The 17313-nt window shown below is 34.3% G+C and overlaps 1 protein-coding gene across 7 annotated transcripts in view; it reads left to right on the top strand.

Annotated features, from left to right (window-relative positions):
- TANK (TRAF family member associated NFKB activator) overlaps window positions 1–17313 on the top strand; it is a 94941-nt gene that overhangs the window by 59666 nt on the left and 17962 nt on the right. For 4 of the 7 annotated variants that reach the window (XM_061135648.1, XM_061135647.1, XM_061135643.1 and 1 more), the window contains 2 exons: window positions 3970–4081; window positions 5189–5307. In XM_061135648.1, the coding sequence (XP_060991631.1) occupies window positions 3970–4081; window positions 5189–5307 (231 nt within the window). Of the gene's footprint in view, window positions 1–3937; window positions 4082–5188; window positions 5308–17313 lie in introns of all 7 variants that reach the window. The other 3 variants (XM_061135644.1, XM_061135646.1, XM_061135649.1) reach the window with 2 other exon arrangements.

The raw sequence follows: 17313 nt of genomic DNA, 5'->3' as shown, positions 1-17313 counted from the left end.
TTTGTCTAAAATGTTATATATTGGAATAATTAATATTTAATTATCTTCCTTCATGAACTATGGAGTTCCCTATTGAGAGTTTTTGTAGTAGCCAAGCAAACCCGTCAATAAAGCTTTTGTTCTCTTTGTTAATCTTGCAATAGTTTGGAAGATTTTTAAACTTTTTCTTTGAATCCATTCAATATTTACTAAATTTCTCTTCTTTTTTGTACTTGGAAGAAAAAAAAATGGTATTTCTCAGAATATTGGGATTATTTCTTGAGGATGAGAGAGATTATGTTTGACCTATTTAGAGTATTATGGATGACTGAGGACACTTGAACTTTTTCCCATTTAGGAAATAAGTGCTTTGGAAAATATGAAAAATGAGAATTTTCAATGTTAGCAATAGAAAAAAATTCAGTTTATAGAACTCTATTTTAATATTTATGAAACCCATGAAAACTTGAGCAGCTGTATGTCCAAAATTATAGAAAATATGCTGCCTTAATTTTGAAGATGGACTGAAATTTTGCCAGGATAAAGGGACTTTTCTTAAGATAAGCTTTTTGCTTTATTTATGATAGTCAAGAGAGTGTATGGAGAACCATTTTTAGTAAATCCAAGGTGTGTGCTATATTTGATCAGCATTGTTACAAGTTTTGCTTTTGAACACTGAGAAAGGATTAAAGTATATTCTGGCACAAGTACCTCAGTACCTGTTTACCTCTTTAGATGCTGGTAGACCACTTGTTTTGCTATTCTTTGGAATTGGAAGGAGTGTCAGATACACAGAAGCCAGAGTCATCTTGGCCAGATGGTGTTTGATACAGATGGATGGTTAGTTGTCATGCAGATCTCCTAGTTGGTAACTTGTTGCTGCCATCTGACTCAAAGAATCATTCACACACACTGGCTGTCAAAAGCATCTTCTCTTCTGTCTGTTTTAGCTGTCATGTCTGTGCTCTGTACAGAAGTGTTGACAAGACATTGCTGTTGTACATTTTCAATGTGGTTGTTAGTAATTTTTCTGTTTTGTAGGGTCTTTGGTAGTGCTGGAATGTACTTGCTTTGTAATTGTACTGATTTTTGTGTGTGTAAATACTATGACAGTGAAACAATTATCTGACCTTTTAAAAGGAATTTTCAGATAATAAGTTTATATACATCTGTTCAGTGAACAAAAAGCATTTAATAAAAAGGAGAAAAGCCTCTTGTTTCTGTTAGTTTCCAAACATAGCAAGTAAACTCAGTTCTTCTGGTTATTTCCCAATTTGATACAATATCCTCTTCTGGACTTTCCCTCTCATGGCTTTGTGGTCAGTCTTTATACTGTTTCTAAATATTTTCTCTTCTCAAATTAGTAAATTTTTTTCTGACAGTATAAGCTTCCCTTTTTTTCCAAAAAAAGGAAAAACGAAAAAATCTTCAGACATAGCCATTTTTTTGCATCTATCTTCTGAAGCTTAATTTTCTTTTGTCTTATTTACTTACTGACTTACTATCTCTATTTTTCCTATTTTTCTTCAGAAATGTAAGCAAAACCTTATCTCCATTCCTTCAGGTTAACTTCTGAAGACATATCTATTTCTCTTATATTTTCTTAACTTAATTAGATTATTTATTTGACTAATATTTATTGAGCATTTCAGTATGTGCCAGGTACTCTGGAGATAGCAGAATAGTCTCTGTCCTTGAGGAGGTTATAGTCTGAAGAGAAATCATACATATAAACAATTAGGCTAGACTAATAATTGATACAATGAAAGTGTGTGGAAAGAACTTAAAAGAACATGGGTTATTGCTATTCTGTTTCTCCTGCTATACTTCCAGAGTATCAGTTTTTTAAATTATTACAGAATTTGCTTAAGTTTATGAAGTACTTTGTTAAGTGGTTTACTAAATAGTGGAAAACTTCAACTTGAAATTGTTGATCTCTTGATTTTTTTACCTGCTAATGAAAACATTTTCAGCATTTTTCATTTATTATAATATGTTATATGGAGATGTGCTAAAGTATGTTTTTAAGCCAGAAACTAGAAGATGAAAATTACCTGGCAGAGGCTTTCTGAGTTGCTTCCAAAAGAAAATACAGGTCATTTGTTTTTTCATTAAGGTTGGGAAAAAAATATGTAGTAGATAGAGAATGGGCTGAGGTTTGAATAACTTATACATTTATTCTGAGTGTGTCTCTAACTTAGTAAGTTTTTTGTACTGGTCATTTAATGCTTGATAGTAAAATATATATACCTATCGAAAAATAGTGAAAGAATGGATAATTTTTGGTTCATGTTTATGGAAAGTTTGGAGTTCTTTAGAGGAAGTTCTAAATACACAAAAGTAGATAGAACAAACCATAATATCAGGCATGTTTGCTGATTCCTCAGCCCTGGTAGCTCTGTGTAGACAAGGCAAATTTAAAGTATTACAGAATTAGCATTAGAGGTTTAAACCCTTCTTATAGTCAACCCACCCACTCTTTGTAGGGGCTTGGATGCAAATTTATGTATGAATAAGTCTTGTTCTGGGAAGCCTGGCCCTAGGCTAGAATTTGGTATCCAAAGTTCTATTATCACACTCCTAGTCATAGGATGTATGGTTCAGACAGATTCAAAAGATTCATTCTTTTACTTAAAATAATAAAATTTACTTGAATTTTATTTTAATTGGATTCTTTTTTTTTTTTTCAATAAGCTTGTACTGAATATGTCCTATGTGTAAGTTACTTTGCATAGAAATATCAAGTTACATGAAGCTACCCTCAGGCAGCATGCAAGACAAAACACCACTTGGATTACTTACCAGCTTTGTCAGTTACTCATGTTTAAAATGTAGTACAAAATTTCACCTTTTATTTGGGAAAATGTGCTATTTTGCTTTCATTTCTTAAGCTAATTTCTTTTGGGACTCTAGAAACAGCTGTGTCATTTATAAAGTACTTAGTATTTGTGGATCTCTGAAAATACTAGAGCTTCACTAATTTTGATCACTGATTAAGAATCAATTCAAAATCAAATATTTAGTATCTATTGAAGGACATTCCAAGATTATTAGAACCCCATTTCATATTTCAGGGAATTTACAATTTAGTCATTTATATGTTCTAGTGATAGATATTGGTAAAGAATTCTCTGTTATTTTTTGGTTATATATTTTTCAGACTTTGTGCTAACTTGATCATCGTAATGGAGTGTTTTCAAATATCAGGTTTGCAACATTTATATGCTGCAGTGCGAACTTGTGTGTTCTTTTCAGTGCTCCCATCCAAGTACTAACTAGGCCTGACCCTGCTTAGCATCCAAGATCAGACCAGATCGGGCTCATTCAGGGTGGTATGGCCATAGACTTTCATTACTTAATTCTCACAGCCATTGCAATAGTAGTAAAGTGACTGGATTAAAAATATAAGGGAAATTGTGGTATTTAAGATGTCCATTAGAAATTAACCATGTGGTTTCTTGACTTCTTAAATCCTAATCTTGGAATTTCTGATCAATGTAATTTTATAATTTGTGCTTGTACCTTTGATTTTCACAGTGTTTTAGCTGTAACTACTTTGTGTTTTTCTACTCTAAAAATAAATTTAAAAGTGCATTTGTTTTAAGAACATGAAATCTTAATTTTTTAAAGTTAGTATTTTTATAGAAAAACTTTAACGTAGCATCCATTTTGTCATTCATGCTTTTTTGTTATCATTACAGATTAAATTCTAAATTATAATTTTTATCCAAGAAACTGTACATTGAGCTCTTAACAGAAATTTCTCTAAGGTTTCTCTAAAATTTTACAGTGCTTAAAGTGTTTTAAATCACTTTTGTTTGTAACGATTGTAAGTACATGATTGAATCCTGTTTTCAGCTCGTAAATAAATGCCCCTGTAGCTGGGAAATGGCAATATGGGTAACTCATACCTATATGTAATTACTAACGGACATTAATGTATACACATGTCTGTCAGTAGATGCCAGGCTAACTGGTCTTTATGGTCAGCAGACTGAGAACTATGAGCAGAGAATACGTGAGCAACAGGAACAGCTGTCACGTCAGCAAACGCTCATTGACAAGCTCAAGTCACAGTTACTTCTTGTGAACTCCAGTCGAGGTATGTTCATGTTAAATTTTTAAGTATTTCTTAAACCTCTGTGGAAAAGAAAGGTGGAAGTTAAGTTTTTCTGTTTTATTTTTCCTGTGTTTCTCAGTATTTCTGGTATGTTAATACCTGTGGTGCAGTTAAGTTTTATGTTTATTTAAGAAATGAACACTTGCAGGAAATGGGAAAGTGGACAGCCACGTGTACCATATGGTGGCCCTCTTAAGTTGGTAAAATTTCCTAGAAGACAATTTTTCAGTAACTAGCAAAAGCTTTTTAAATGTGTGTGCCTTTTAAACCAAAAATTTGAGTCCTAAGAATGTATCATAAAAAAATATTTCTTCAGGTACTCAAGGTATATATTACAAAGATGCTCATCACAGTAATAATTTCTAATAATGGAATGTTCAACCGTTAAATTACAGTCATTCATGTAGGAAACAGCTGTGTAGCCAAGTAAAGTGATAATAATAGGTGTTCACTTAGAAACATGAGACATATTCATGATATATAGCAAAATGAGAAAAGCAAGATAAAAAACATGTAATTTTATCTATGAAAAAAAATTGTTTCTTGTGAGTTTATTTGTATTGAGAAAGAAAAATTCTGGTAAAATATAAACCAAAATGTTACTAGGAATCATTCACAGATGATAAAAACTGTGAGTAGCTTTTTATTTATACTTTTCAGCATGTCTGCATTTTCTGGTTTTTTTATAATAAGCATAGAGTCATTATACAAGTAAGTAAACAGCAAATGCATACCTGAATATATTTCTTAAATAAAAATTTAATTGCGGTTGCTGATGATAAGATACAAACAGCATAATTTTAGTTTTGTAAATTCTATGTATTCTGTATACTACTAATACTGGAAGTGTAGGAATTTTGTGTGCTTATTGGGAATGAAAATTTAAAAATACGAATCAAATATGCCAGAATCTAAGTGGACAAATGTAAATTGTTAAAGTTAACTATTATCTAAAGAATTTTTAAAACCCATAGTTTAAAATCTCTGCTCTTTAAAATTAGGGGTTTGGGTGTATATTCTTTTTACTTTTCTAAGTGGTACCCAAAACAAGGATTTCCCACTTAGATCCAAGAGGTTTTTGTCTTACAGATAACAGTTGTGGCTATGTTCCCCTGCTTGAAGACAGTGAAGCAAGGAAGAATAATTTGACTCTTGATCAGCCTCATGATAAAGCAAAATCAGGAATACCAAGAGAAAAAGAATCAAAGGTACACTGCGCTGCCATTTCATTCCCTAAAGGAAATAAATGAAAAATCAGACTTTCTGAATTATTTAGTCAGTATTCTGTTACATTTGGGGTGGGCAGGAAAGTTGGAGAAAGCGGACAAGATTCTTTTCAACCCTAACACTGTTATTACAAGAAGTAGAATTGAAATGCTAGTATATAACACATCTTCCTCATTTTGTTTTCTTAAAGTGAATCCACCACTGGAATTCTAAACAGAAGTTGTTTATATACACGCAAGTAACTTACATGTTCCTAAATATATTTGAAGCACTAAAATAAAGGCTTAAATTTCTTATTTTCTAGTATTCACTTTTCTATATCACAGGTGTTTACCAAAGAGATAAAAGATTTAACAAAGAAAGATAAAAATAATATAGTAAGACACAGATGATTCTGGGTTAGAAAATAGCATTTTTGTTTTTTCATTTGCCTGTGTTTAATTAAAAAACAAAGTCCACCTAACTAGCTGAAGCAAAAGTCTTCATTGAAGCAGTGTAAAAATGAATATTGCATATCTGTGGAGGAGACATGCACAAGGATGTTCATGGCACTTTGGTTAGAAATAACCTAAACATCCATCAGTAGCACAGTGGTACATCATTACAGTTAAACATTTTAGAAAAATTAAACTGAACATTTACTTACTACTATACTTGGATTTCAAAAGCAGTGTTGAATAAATAATGGAGATTACAAAATGATAAAATAGGAATAATTTTTTTAGATTTTTTTTAATGTAAAATGACATCATTTATAAAAATATAAATGCATAATAAAGTAGAAAAATACATGCAGGAAGGGTACATATTTTCTTTAGAAAAATAAAGATGGGGAGAATTAAGACTATCTTAACTTGTTTTTATTTAACATCAAATTGAGAAATCCTGTTGGATACTTCCCTATAAATAAAAATTTTAGAATGAAAAATTTCCTACAGTATCTCTCAGTTCATAGTTCTTTATTAAGAATCAGTATTGGTTTTTTTATTTGAATCATTCAGCTCTCTTCGCCCTCACTCCAATTTCCATTTATCTAAAACTGCTAGTAAATACAAGAAACCATGCCACTGGAATATGTTTATAGACTTATTTTGCCAAACACAAAATTCAGAAACAGTGATTCTGACTTTTAGAATACAGTTTTGTGATAGAGCCTAGTAAGTACATTTTAAAATCATTAAACTACTATAAAATACTGACTTATAAAGGTAGTGCTTAAGTAAGTAATATTTGCAGACCATTTTCTTGTTTCAGGGACTTCTAAATGTCATGATTTACCATTAATTTTTAGTCAATTCTTACATTTATTCTAATTATATCTTTGAGGATAATAAAATATCTCCAGTTCAAAATACATAGAAGGTATTTTTGAAAATAGCAATCTTGATTAGAACAAAAGGGGTAATGTGAAAAACTCTAAGATGTGTTACTAATTTAGTTAATTTTGAATTTGGATAATTTGTCATTATTTGAAAGTTTTATTAGCATCTGTCAGTTATGAACACTTGAGCTGAAATTAAGTGTAACAGGAATCATGTCAAAGGTAGCTTATTATCAAAAAATTAATAATGTTGCATTGATTATATTTGTAGACAGATGATAAGAGGAAAATATATAAAGCTCCAAATAAGAAATAAATCTAAAATTCATTGAGTTCTCTTAATTCTCCTTACTATATTTGACAACTGTATATTTAATGTGAGCATTTGAGCACACACATACATTAAAAATGGGCTTCCCAGGTGGCACAGTGGTAAAGAATCCATCTAACAATGCAAGAGATGCAAGCAATGCAGATTCAATCCCTTTGTTGGGAAGATCCCCTGGAGTAGGAAATGGCAACCCACTCCAGTATTTTTGCCTGAAGAATTCCATAGACAGAGGAGCCTGGCAGGCTACAGTCCATGGAGTCACAAAGAGTCAGACACTACTGAGTGACTGAGCACACACATGTATTTAATACTTTGAGTAGCTCATCAACTCAGTCTTTTTGTATTATAATAAAAAATTAATGATTTTACATTTCAATTTTCTCATCTCCTTTTATATGTGAGTGAAGTCGCTCAGTCGTGTCTAACTCTTTGCAACCCCATGGACTGTAGCCTACCAGCTCCTTTGTCCATGAGATTTTCCAGGCAAGAATACTGGAGTGGATTGCCATTTCCTTCTCCTGGGGATCTTCCCAGCCCAGGGATCGAATCCAGGTCTCCCGCATTTTGGGCAGACGCTTTACCATCTGAGCCACCAGGGAAGCCCTTTTATATATCTAGAGCCAAAGTGCTAATAAGCCCTGAACATATAAAGGATTAAAGAGAACAGATATATTTTAAAGGAATGAATAAATTGGATTTATTGAGTATTTAAGAGCTAGATATATATTCATTGTAAAACCTTAGACCTAATTTAGAAAAATACTGGCCAGTTGAAATTAAAATCTTTTCCATTGGCATATATGTTGGTCTATGCTTATTAAGTTATAACTAAATACACTTTTAGCTAATACAAGTGAAATTCTTTCCTAAAAACTTTAAATGGTATGGATACATTTAAGATTTTTTCAAAATGAAAAAAATTCCATATTGGTTGCTTGCAGTTTTAAAAAAGTATGCATGTATACACAAAATAAAACCTATCAGGTAGTAGGTAGTATTCAGAAATGGCTAAGATAATGGTACAATTTTTTTTCTGTTTTCAGTGTGACTTTATGTTTATTAGCCTTCTCAAAAATGAATTAATTTTTTTTAATTGAAGTATAGTTGATTTACAGTATTGTGTTAATTTCTACTGTATAGCAAAGTGACTCAGTTATACTGTAAACATTCTTTTCTGTATGTTCTTTTCTATTATGGTTTATCATACTGAATATAGTTCTCTGTGTTATAAAAAACTCCAATTGATATCATTCCCAATCAGTTGGCCAAGTCTCTAATGAATTAGTGACTTAACAGAAACGTTTTGAACCAGTAACAGAAGGAAGCTGCTACTAACCACTCACAGCGCTTTCCTCCTTCTATTTGGTGGGAAGTTTTGAGGAATATTTATCTTGTTTAGGACTTGATTACGGTATTTGAAAAGGGAAAGATCCCTGGACACTATAGTAAATATCAACAATGGCTGCCTTGGAAAACGAGACACAGAGTGGAGGGGAAAGAGGCCCTTTTAGAAGACTGTATTTGAGAAATAGGAAATTTGTAGTTCAGTCTCTGTTTATGGTAATCCTACACAAGGAGCCACAAGTACAAAAAATCAGAGAGGACTGAGGGACTAACACATCACTTTTTTTACACAAAGCACATGCAAGAATCCTTTGATTTCTAAAAGGATATAAAGAGTCAAGATAGCAGAACCTGTATCGTTGAATGACCGTTAGTATTCTATTTACAGTTTAGAGACATTTTAGGGGAGAAGTCCTCAGTTTAAAGGAAAACCTGAGTTTCACTTCTTGTTCACCACAGTAGTTTGTACAGTGTTTCTTGATGAGATAGAATTCATTATATTATCTATCATATAACAAACCACCTCAGATTTACCCTAGTACTTAGCAACAACTATCACTTCCTGTGAATCAGAAATTCAGGAGTGACTTAGCTGGGTGGTACTGGTTCAGGATCCCGTGTTATCGAAGTCAAGATGTTGCCAAGGCCTTCCAGTCATCTCAAGGCTTTACTGTGGTTGGAGGATCCACTTTCAAGATGGCTTACTCCAAGATGGCTGTTGACAAGAGACCTGGCCACACAGGCCTCTCATCACACTGACAGGTGTCTTACTCAGACTAAGAAAGAAAGAGATACAAGATAGCAAGGAGGAGCCCATAGTGCTTTCTAAAATCTAGTCTCTAAAATCACACCTTTGCTTCTGCTTTATTCTGCTTATTAGAAATGAATCACTAAGTGCTCCAGAGATAAGAAAATAAGTTCTTCCTCTTGGAAAAAAGATTATCGAAGTTTTTGTAGACCTACTGTATTTAAAAGTATCACAGGGATTGTAGATTGTGGTGTACAGAAGAGGGTACCAAAAAGATCAAGGGTATGTGGGGGGACAGCACAGTGCTTCACTTACCATGTGATAAATATGAATGAAAGATAAAGGAATCTGGCAGAACTTAATAATGAATTTGACTTCCTGAATTCTATTATTATTCATCTCAGAGGAAAGAAATATCATAGCTTATTTATCTTGAGAGTAGTTTCAAAAATTCTAATATGAATACAGACTTTCCAGGGGAGATTAGCTGAGCGGTGCTTTAGAGAATCAAGAAACTTGCATGTTATTACTGTGAAAATTAAAAATTGTAAACAATCAAATCACTCAAAAATACATATACTTGTTCTTGGCAAAGACTACAATCTTGTTTGCAGGACACCATTGTCAGACATAGTAACATATGTCATGATGGCAGTTATTACTTAGCAAATTTTGTATTTTAATGTAAATACAAATTGACATTGTTTAATTTACTTTTATAAAAAAGCTAGGATTGTAATATGTTGGGGGTTTTTTTTGGCTGCGCCACATGGCTTGTGGGATCTTAGTTCCCTACCAGGACTCGAACCCAGGCCAAGTGCAGTGGAAACACAGAGTCCTAATCACTGGACTGCCAGAAAAATCCCCTGGGTCATTTTTATGATCTTGAAAACAAAACTTTCTATAATAGTGCTTTAGGAAACACTTCAGTTGTCAAACTAAATGCTATCCGAGGTGTATAGGGTGTGACAAAAAATTTTGGCATCTTTCTTTTCCATTTGTGTGTGTGTAAGTTATACAGAAGTCTAGAGTGTTTTGACACAATATATAAAGAGCAATAATGTAAAATACATAAAAGAATTTAGCAATATTAGTAAATTTTTTCACTCATTCATTCAATACCTCTAAACTGCCCTCTGACTTAAAGTCCTGATTTAATAACCAAATAGACATTATTGAATGGTCTAGGATCCAGGATACAAAGTAGGTATTGTATGAGTTTATTTGAACTTTTAACTATTTAGAGACCATGTATTCATGTGTATAAAGAGCTGTTTTTATGCCTATTTCTGATTGTATATAATTTATTCCTTATGCATCTTTTTTCATCTGAGGTATTTACTTTAAACAAAAGTTTAAAAATACAAAGAATACAGTTGTTGCTGAAAGATGCCAGTTAGACACTTGGCAAATTTCTAATATAGCTATCATTGTGATTAGATCAGCAAATATATGGTAGCTTTGAGGAGTAGGAAAAATTTTGTAGGTTCAGAATAGTAAAACAGTGATGGACCTGTGGAGCTACCATCAGTGCTGACATTAAGGAAATAAGATATGCTGTACCTGGCAATTGCAAGTATATATAGAAGCTATGACATATTTGAAGAAAACTGATGTCTAAAAATTCACTTGTCAATCACTTAGACAAGAAGTATTTATTGAACTTCTATTTACCCAGTCTTGCTAGTCTTTGATAGGAATACAAAAAAATAAGAGGTAAAATCTGCCTCCTTTAAGGAGCTACAACCTAGTTGGGGAAACAAAGATTTGCAGACCCATAGTAATAATAGCAAGCAAATTATAAGACAATATGAAATCCTAATTACATGACAAAATGAAATCCTAATTATCATTTTATGGTACAGATAAATATGTGTGGAAGTCGCTCAGTTGTGTCTGACTCTTTGCGACCCCATGGGCTATACACAGTCCATGGAATTCTCCAAGCCAGAATACTGAAGTGGGTAGCCTTTCCCTTTTCCAGGGGATCTTCCCAACTCAGGGATCAAGCCAGGTCTCCCTCATTGCAGGTGGATTCTTTACCAGCTGAGCCAGAAGGGAAGCCCACAGATAAGTATATAGAACCTTAATTTAGAAATAAATATTCCCAGTGAGCTAAAGGTAGGCTTGATCAGGCACTCAGCATTTAGTTTAAGTTGGGGGGGGGGGGTGGAAATTCTTAACTTGCTTATATCTTAATATTATATGCGTAGACATGTAAACTTAAGTTTTGTGCAGTATTTTAATGGAAAAAGAATAATTTCTAGGCAAGGACCAATATTATTCCAGGCTACTATGCAGAACATAAAATAAACAGAAAGCTCAAACTGAGGGTTTTGAAAAACCAATTTCACTGACTATAACCTTTTTTAAATGACATAATCATGACTTCAGAGGATAGTGCTGCTTTTTGTTTCTTTATTCTGTAGACAGTTCTTCAGTAAGAGACATTTACCCATGGTGTGTTCCTCCATTTATTATGTGTGACAATTTTGGCAGGCACTGTAGCTTATAAAATCTTTGCCTCACAAGTCTAGGTCTTGGGTGGCCTTGGAAGGTTTCCATCCTTGAATTGTTCATATCTCATATACTCTGGACTTCAAGTGCACCTCTCACTTCACGATCTTCATCTGAGTTTCAGGCCCCTATAGCTTCTCTCACCACTGAGATACTTTCTCTGTTGTAAGTATCTTAAACTAGATTTATTTGTTGGCTAGGTTGCTATATATTATCAGGTACCTGGTTTTATATACATAGTAAATGCTTTAAAATAAAAGTTATCATATATAGGTATATGATAAATATTTATTATTTGAACAGAAATTAGACCATTAATCAAGATAGGTAACTATCAAGTGATTTCCATGACAAAATAAAATATGATTTATACCACCAAACACTCACTACCTTTCCTGAGAGAGGAACTTTAAAAAAAAAATGACTTCTTACATTCTTACTTTTGTAAAAAGAAAAAAGTATATATATGTATATCCCTTACTCCGTTAAGGCTTGATTCATCTTTTATTAGATAGAAATGCCTACTATATAATGGCACATGACAGCCTAGCCTAGGGATTACTAAGGGTTGGAGAAAACGTGTTTGTGTATAGCAGCTTGCCTTCTCAGAGCAAATGTTCCATTCCCCCTGGTTTTATTTTTAGAGATTGGATCAAATATGCCTTCTTTTTATATGTAACATTTATGTATTACTTTCTTTGATGATTAGTCTTTGTTTATAAAGTTTCTGGTAGAATAATAATTAGAAGGTTGCTTTCAACAAGTTTATTCTTTAAAGTTTTCCCAAAGTGTCATAATAAATATATCAAAAACTCTTAAGAAAAAAATCAATATCCAAATCATTTTAATATTTACATTGAAATTTCTACTATAAAAATTGAAGAACTGACTCATTAGAAAAGACCCTGATGCTGGGAAAGATTGAAGGTAGGAGGAGAAGGGGACGACAGAGGATGAGATGGTTGGATGGCATCACTGATGCAATGGACATAAGTTTGAGCAAGCTCCGAGAGTTGGTGATGGACAGGGAAGCCTGGCATGCTGCAGTCCGTGGGCTCGCAGAGAATCGGACACAACTGAGTGACTAAACTGTACTGATTCTGACCAGTATGAGGTGGTACCTCACTGTAGTTTAGATTTGCATTTATCTAATGATTAATGATATTGAGCATCTTTTCATGTACCTATTGGCAGTCTTACAACTTCTTTGGAGAAATGTCTATGTAGGTCTTCTGCCCATATTTTTTTTTAATTTATTTTAATTGGAGGCTAATTACTTTACAACATTGTGGTGGTTTTTGCCATACATTGACATGAATCAGCCAAGCCATGGGTGTACATGTGTCCCCCATCCTGAAACTCCCTCCCACCTCCCTCCCCATCCCATCCCTCTGGGTCATCCCAGTGCACCAGCCCTGAGCACCCTGTCTCATGCATCGAACCTGGACTGGCGATCTATTTCACATGATAATATACATGTTTCAATGCTGTTCTCGCAAATCATCCCACCCTTGCCTTCTCTCACAGAGTCCAAAAGTCTGTTCTTTATATCTGTGTCTCTTTTGCTGTCTCGCATATAGCGTCATCGTTACCATCTTTCTAAATTCCATATATATTTCTGCCCATATTTTGATTGGGTTTTTTTTTTTTTCCTGTTAATGAGTTGTGTCGCTGTTTGTATATTTTGGAAATTAAGCTCTTGTCAGTCACATCATTTGCAAATATTTTCTCACATTCTGTAGGTTATCTTTTCCTTTTGTTTATACTTTCTTTGCTGTGCAAAATCTTATAAGTTTGATTAGGCCCCATTTGTTTGTTTTTGGTCTTGTTTCTGTTGGGAGACTGACCAAAGAAAACATTGGTACGATTTACATCAGAGAACATTTTACGTATGTTCTCTTCTAGGAGCTTTATGGGGTCATGTCTTATATTTAAGTCTTTAAGCCATTTTGAGTATATTTTTGTGTATGGTGTGAGGGTGTGTTCTAACTTAATAGATTTCTGTCTTTTCCAGTAACCACTTGCTGAAGAAACTGTTTTTTCTCCACTGTATATTCTTACCTCCTTGCTCGAAGATGATTTGACTGTAGGTGTGTGAGTTTACTTCTGGGCTCTCCACTCTGTCCGGTTGATCCATCTCTTGGTGCCAGTACAGTGCTGTTTTAATCGCTGCTGCTGCTGCTGCTAAGTCGCTTCAGTCGTGTCTGACTCTGTGCGACCCCATAGACGGCAGCCCACCAGGCTCCACCATCCCTGGGATTCTCCAGGCAAGAACACTGGAGTGGGTTGCCATTTCCTTCTCCAATGCATGAAAGTGAAAAGTGAAAGTGAAGTCGCTCAGTCGTGTCCAACTTCGTGACCCAGTGTACTGCAGCCTACTAGGCTCCTCTGTCCATGGGATTTTCCAGGCAAGAATACTGGAGTGGGTTGCCATTGCCACAGCTTTGTAGTATTGTCTGAAATCTGGGAAGGGTTATACCTCCAGCTTTGTTCTTTTTCCTTAGGATTGTTTGGGCAATTTTGGGTTTTTTAGGGTTCTGTATAAATTTTAGGCTTATTTGTTCTAGTTCTGTGAAAAATGTCATGGGTAATTTGATAAGGATCACATTAAATTTGTAGATTACTTTGAGTAGTACAGCCATTTTAACAATATTAATTCTTCCAATCCAAAAGCATGGAATGTCTTTGCATTTCCTTGAATCATCTACTGTTTCCTTTATTAATGTTCTTTAGTTTTCAGCATATAAGTCTTTCACCTCCTTGATCAGGTTTATTTCTAAGTGTTTTATTTATTTGGTGATGTGATTTTTAAAAGCATTATTCTTTTATTGATACTTTCCAGTTCTGATACTTTATTGTTAATGTAAAGAAACAGAACAGATTTCTCTATGTTGGTGAGTCTCTGGTTTTTAATTTAATATGTAATTTTAGGTTTTGCTTTGTTATTATACTGGAAATAAATTTTGAGGGGAGAAGATAATGAGACGTGGCATATTATTTTTTAAATCTTTTTCTCTGACTTCTAAGCAGATTTAAATATCCCTAATGTGGCTTTTCTCCCCTTATCTCCCCCTTTTGTACGCTTTCTTACATTTCCCATTTTTCTTTTTTCTACTCTTCTCCAGAGTCCACAAAACAGAGTTACTGTATTCTATTCTTTCCTGATTTATCTTGACCAAGGCAGGGATCGAACCTGTGTGGCCTGCAGTGGAAGCATGGTGTCTTAACCACTGGACCACCAGGGAAGTTGCTACTTTAACAACACTTCTTGAATTTCTAGTCTTCTATAAGATATTGTTAGCATTTGATGGGAAAGAGATGGGGAGGGCACACCTAATTTATCATTTGTACCTAGTATTTTATGCTCTTTCAGTGTCTTTGTTGCTTGCTTAAGGCACTCTTGCCCTGTTATGAAAGCTGACTTTTTCCCTGAAAGACTTTTTCTTTCTTTGTCGATTAGACATCTTTCCATACACTCGATACTTTGCTCTAAAATAGAGAGAAAGATCCTAGAATCCTAATAAAACTATTGTAAATTAGTTCCTGTGCATTCTCTAAGCCATTAAATGTGATTTTTTTTTTTTTTTTTTTTCCTCCTTCTCTGGTAAGTTCCTTTTGGAAAACCAAATAATTCTGAGGTGGCTGTCTTTTGTTTTCTCTCTTCTTTTGTTTATCAGTAATGATTTTTATATTCCATATTGGATGGGTTTACCCACTGCTGTTTCTACCTCTAATTGTTCTTCACTAGTTAACATTAAGGCAGCATGTTTCCTTCTACATTTCATCCAAATAATGCTGCAAGGGGTCACTTACCTGTCCAGATTCCCTGAAAGTGTAATTTAGGATGTATCCCTGCTGGATGGTCAGTTGCCACAGTAAATCCTTTCCTTCTTGATGCTGCTGATGGAACCTTCTCTCCTCCTCCTCTTTTCCCATGTTGCAGTCACAGAATCCCTGTTCTTGTCCCAGCTCTTGTTTCTTATCTTGTCCTGGGGACAGAGTGAAAACTTTGGTAAAGCTAAATCTAAAACTCTCCCTTCTACTTTTCTGATAAATGTCCATTTTTTTTCCTCTCTTTTTTAAATTTATTTGGTTACACCAGGTCTTAGTTGTAGCACGCAGGATCTTTGGTCTTCGTTTACAGCATGTGGGATCTTTAGTTGAGGCATATGAACTGTTATTTGCAACATATGGAATCTAGTTCCCTGACCAGGGATCAAACCCAGGCCTCCTCCTTAGGGAGTGCAGAGTCTTAGACACTGGACCACCAAGGAAGTCCCTCAGTTTCTCGTTTATATGAAAAAGATAATAGATCTTTATAGTTAGTTGTTTTTACTAAGCTTTTTCTTGGCAAAATAAAAAGTTGGTAGCACTTTATCAGACCTCTAGTTTTGTTTTGAATTTTACTATTCCAGGAAAGCCTAATCTCAGTTTCCTTAAGGTTTTATCTTTATCTAAGGTTTTTTGATGCTAAGGAGAATGGCCTTATATTAATAAAGGAAAATGAAGATTAGAGGTGTGAAACAGATTTGAGGAAATGGTTATTACATTATATGTTAAAATGTGGTGCTCTACAATAGGCAACAGAATAGGTAAAAATATATTGGATTCAAAGAAAATTGAGAGTGGCTATCAAGAGAGACGGTGAGCCTGAAGACAGACTTTAAGAAATGAATACTCAATAGACGTAACATAAGAATGAAGAATAAGAAAGGTGTATAATGAGGGAAGAACAGTATACCCTCATGTCTTAATCTTAGAGAATACCCACATTTTTAGTCTTGGAAGAATAAGGACCAGTGAAAACACCAGAACTTAAGAAAACCTAAATATTATACTGGTACCCAAAAAGTTATCAAGAAAGAAAAGCTGCTTACTAGGGTGAAAAACTGTCAAATGAGCATTAAGCAGAAGGTGAACTTTAGGAAAGGTCATTGGATTGGTGATGAAGACATCTCTAGAAAACCATGGTGAATCCTCTAAAGAATGGAGGGGTTAACAAAAGAAAATTGAGTTTGGAAGTTCAGCTTATGTTACAATGAGGAATGAGTACTGAGCAAACCAGTCCTCTACAAATAACAGTAATAACTGTGCAGCATACAAACAAAACAATTATCTGAGGACTTTGGATATGAACTTTGCATATTTTGGAGAGGAGTCAAAATGTGGAGCATATAATTGGCTCAGAGTAAATTCACAAGTTTTCTGTGGTTTTGTCTTGAGGGTGGGCCACACTTCGAGTGGCTGAAATTCCAATTGAAAGCCTACCCACCATCCTGGCTGCAAGAACCAGAAAGGAAAATGAGCCCAGAATAACAGCTGTCACCAGAGAGGGAAGGAGCCCCAGAGAGGAGAGAGCAAGAGAAAATGAACTCAAAGTTCTGTGTTTAAACTAAGCCTAAGTCTCTGGATCTCCCCAAAACCAAGGATGTGTGGGCACACTGGAAGCAGTTTGCAGCTAAAGCATAAAGGGATGAGCTGAGATCTGAGCTGCTGCTCTTCAGAGGAGGGGCAGTGTGGGGTCTGCATCCAAACCACTCAATTACCTGGTGAAGACAAAAACCATCAACACCCTTTGGCACCATAAAATACTGTCTCCTCAGTGTAATATTCACAATGTTTGGGGTATAATCCAAAATTATTCAACATATGGTGAGTCAAGAAAAGTCTCACCCAGTTTCAAGGGAACAGATATCTATCATGAGATAATGTACCAACTGAGATTA

This window comes from Dama dama, chromosome 33 (genome assembly GCF_033118175.1).
Source record: "Dama dama isolate Ldn47 chromosome 33, ASM3311817v1, whole genome shotgun sequence".
NCBI lineage: Eukaryota > Metazoa > Chordata > Mammalia > Artiodactyla > Cervidae > Dama > Dama dama.
Note: the sequence above shows the minus strand (reverse complement) of the source record. Positions and strands in the feature narration are given on the sequence as shown.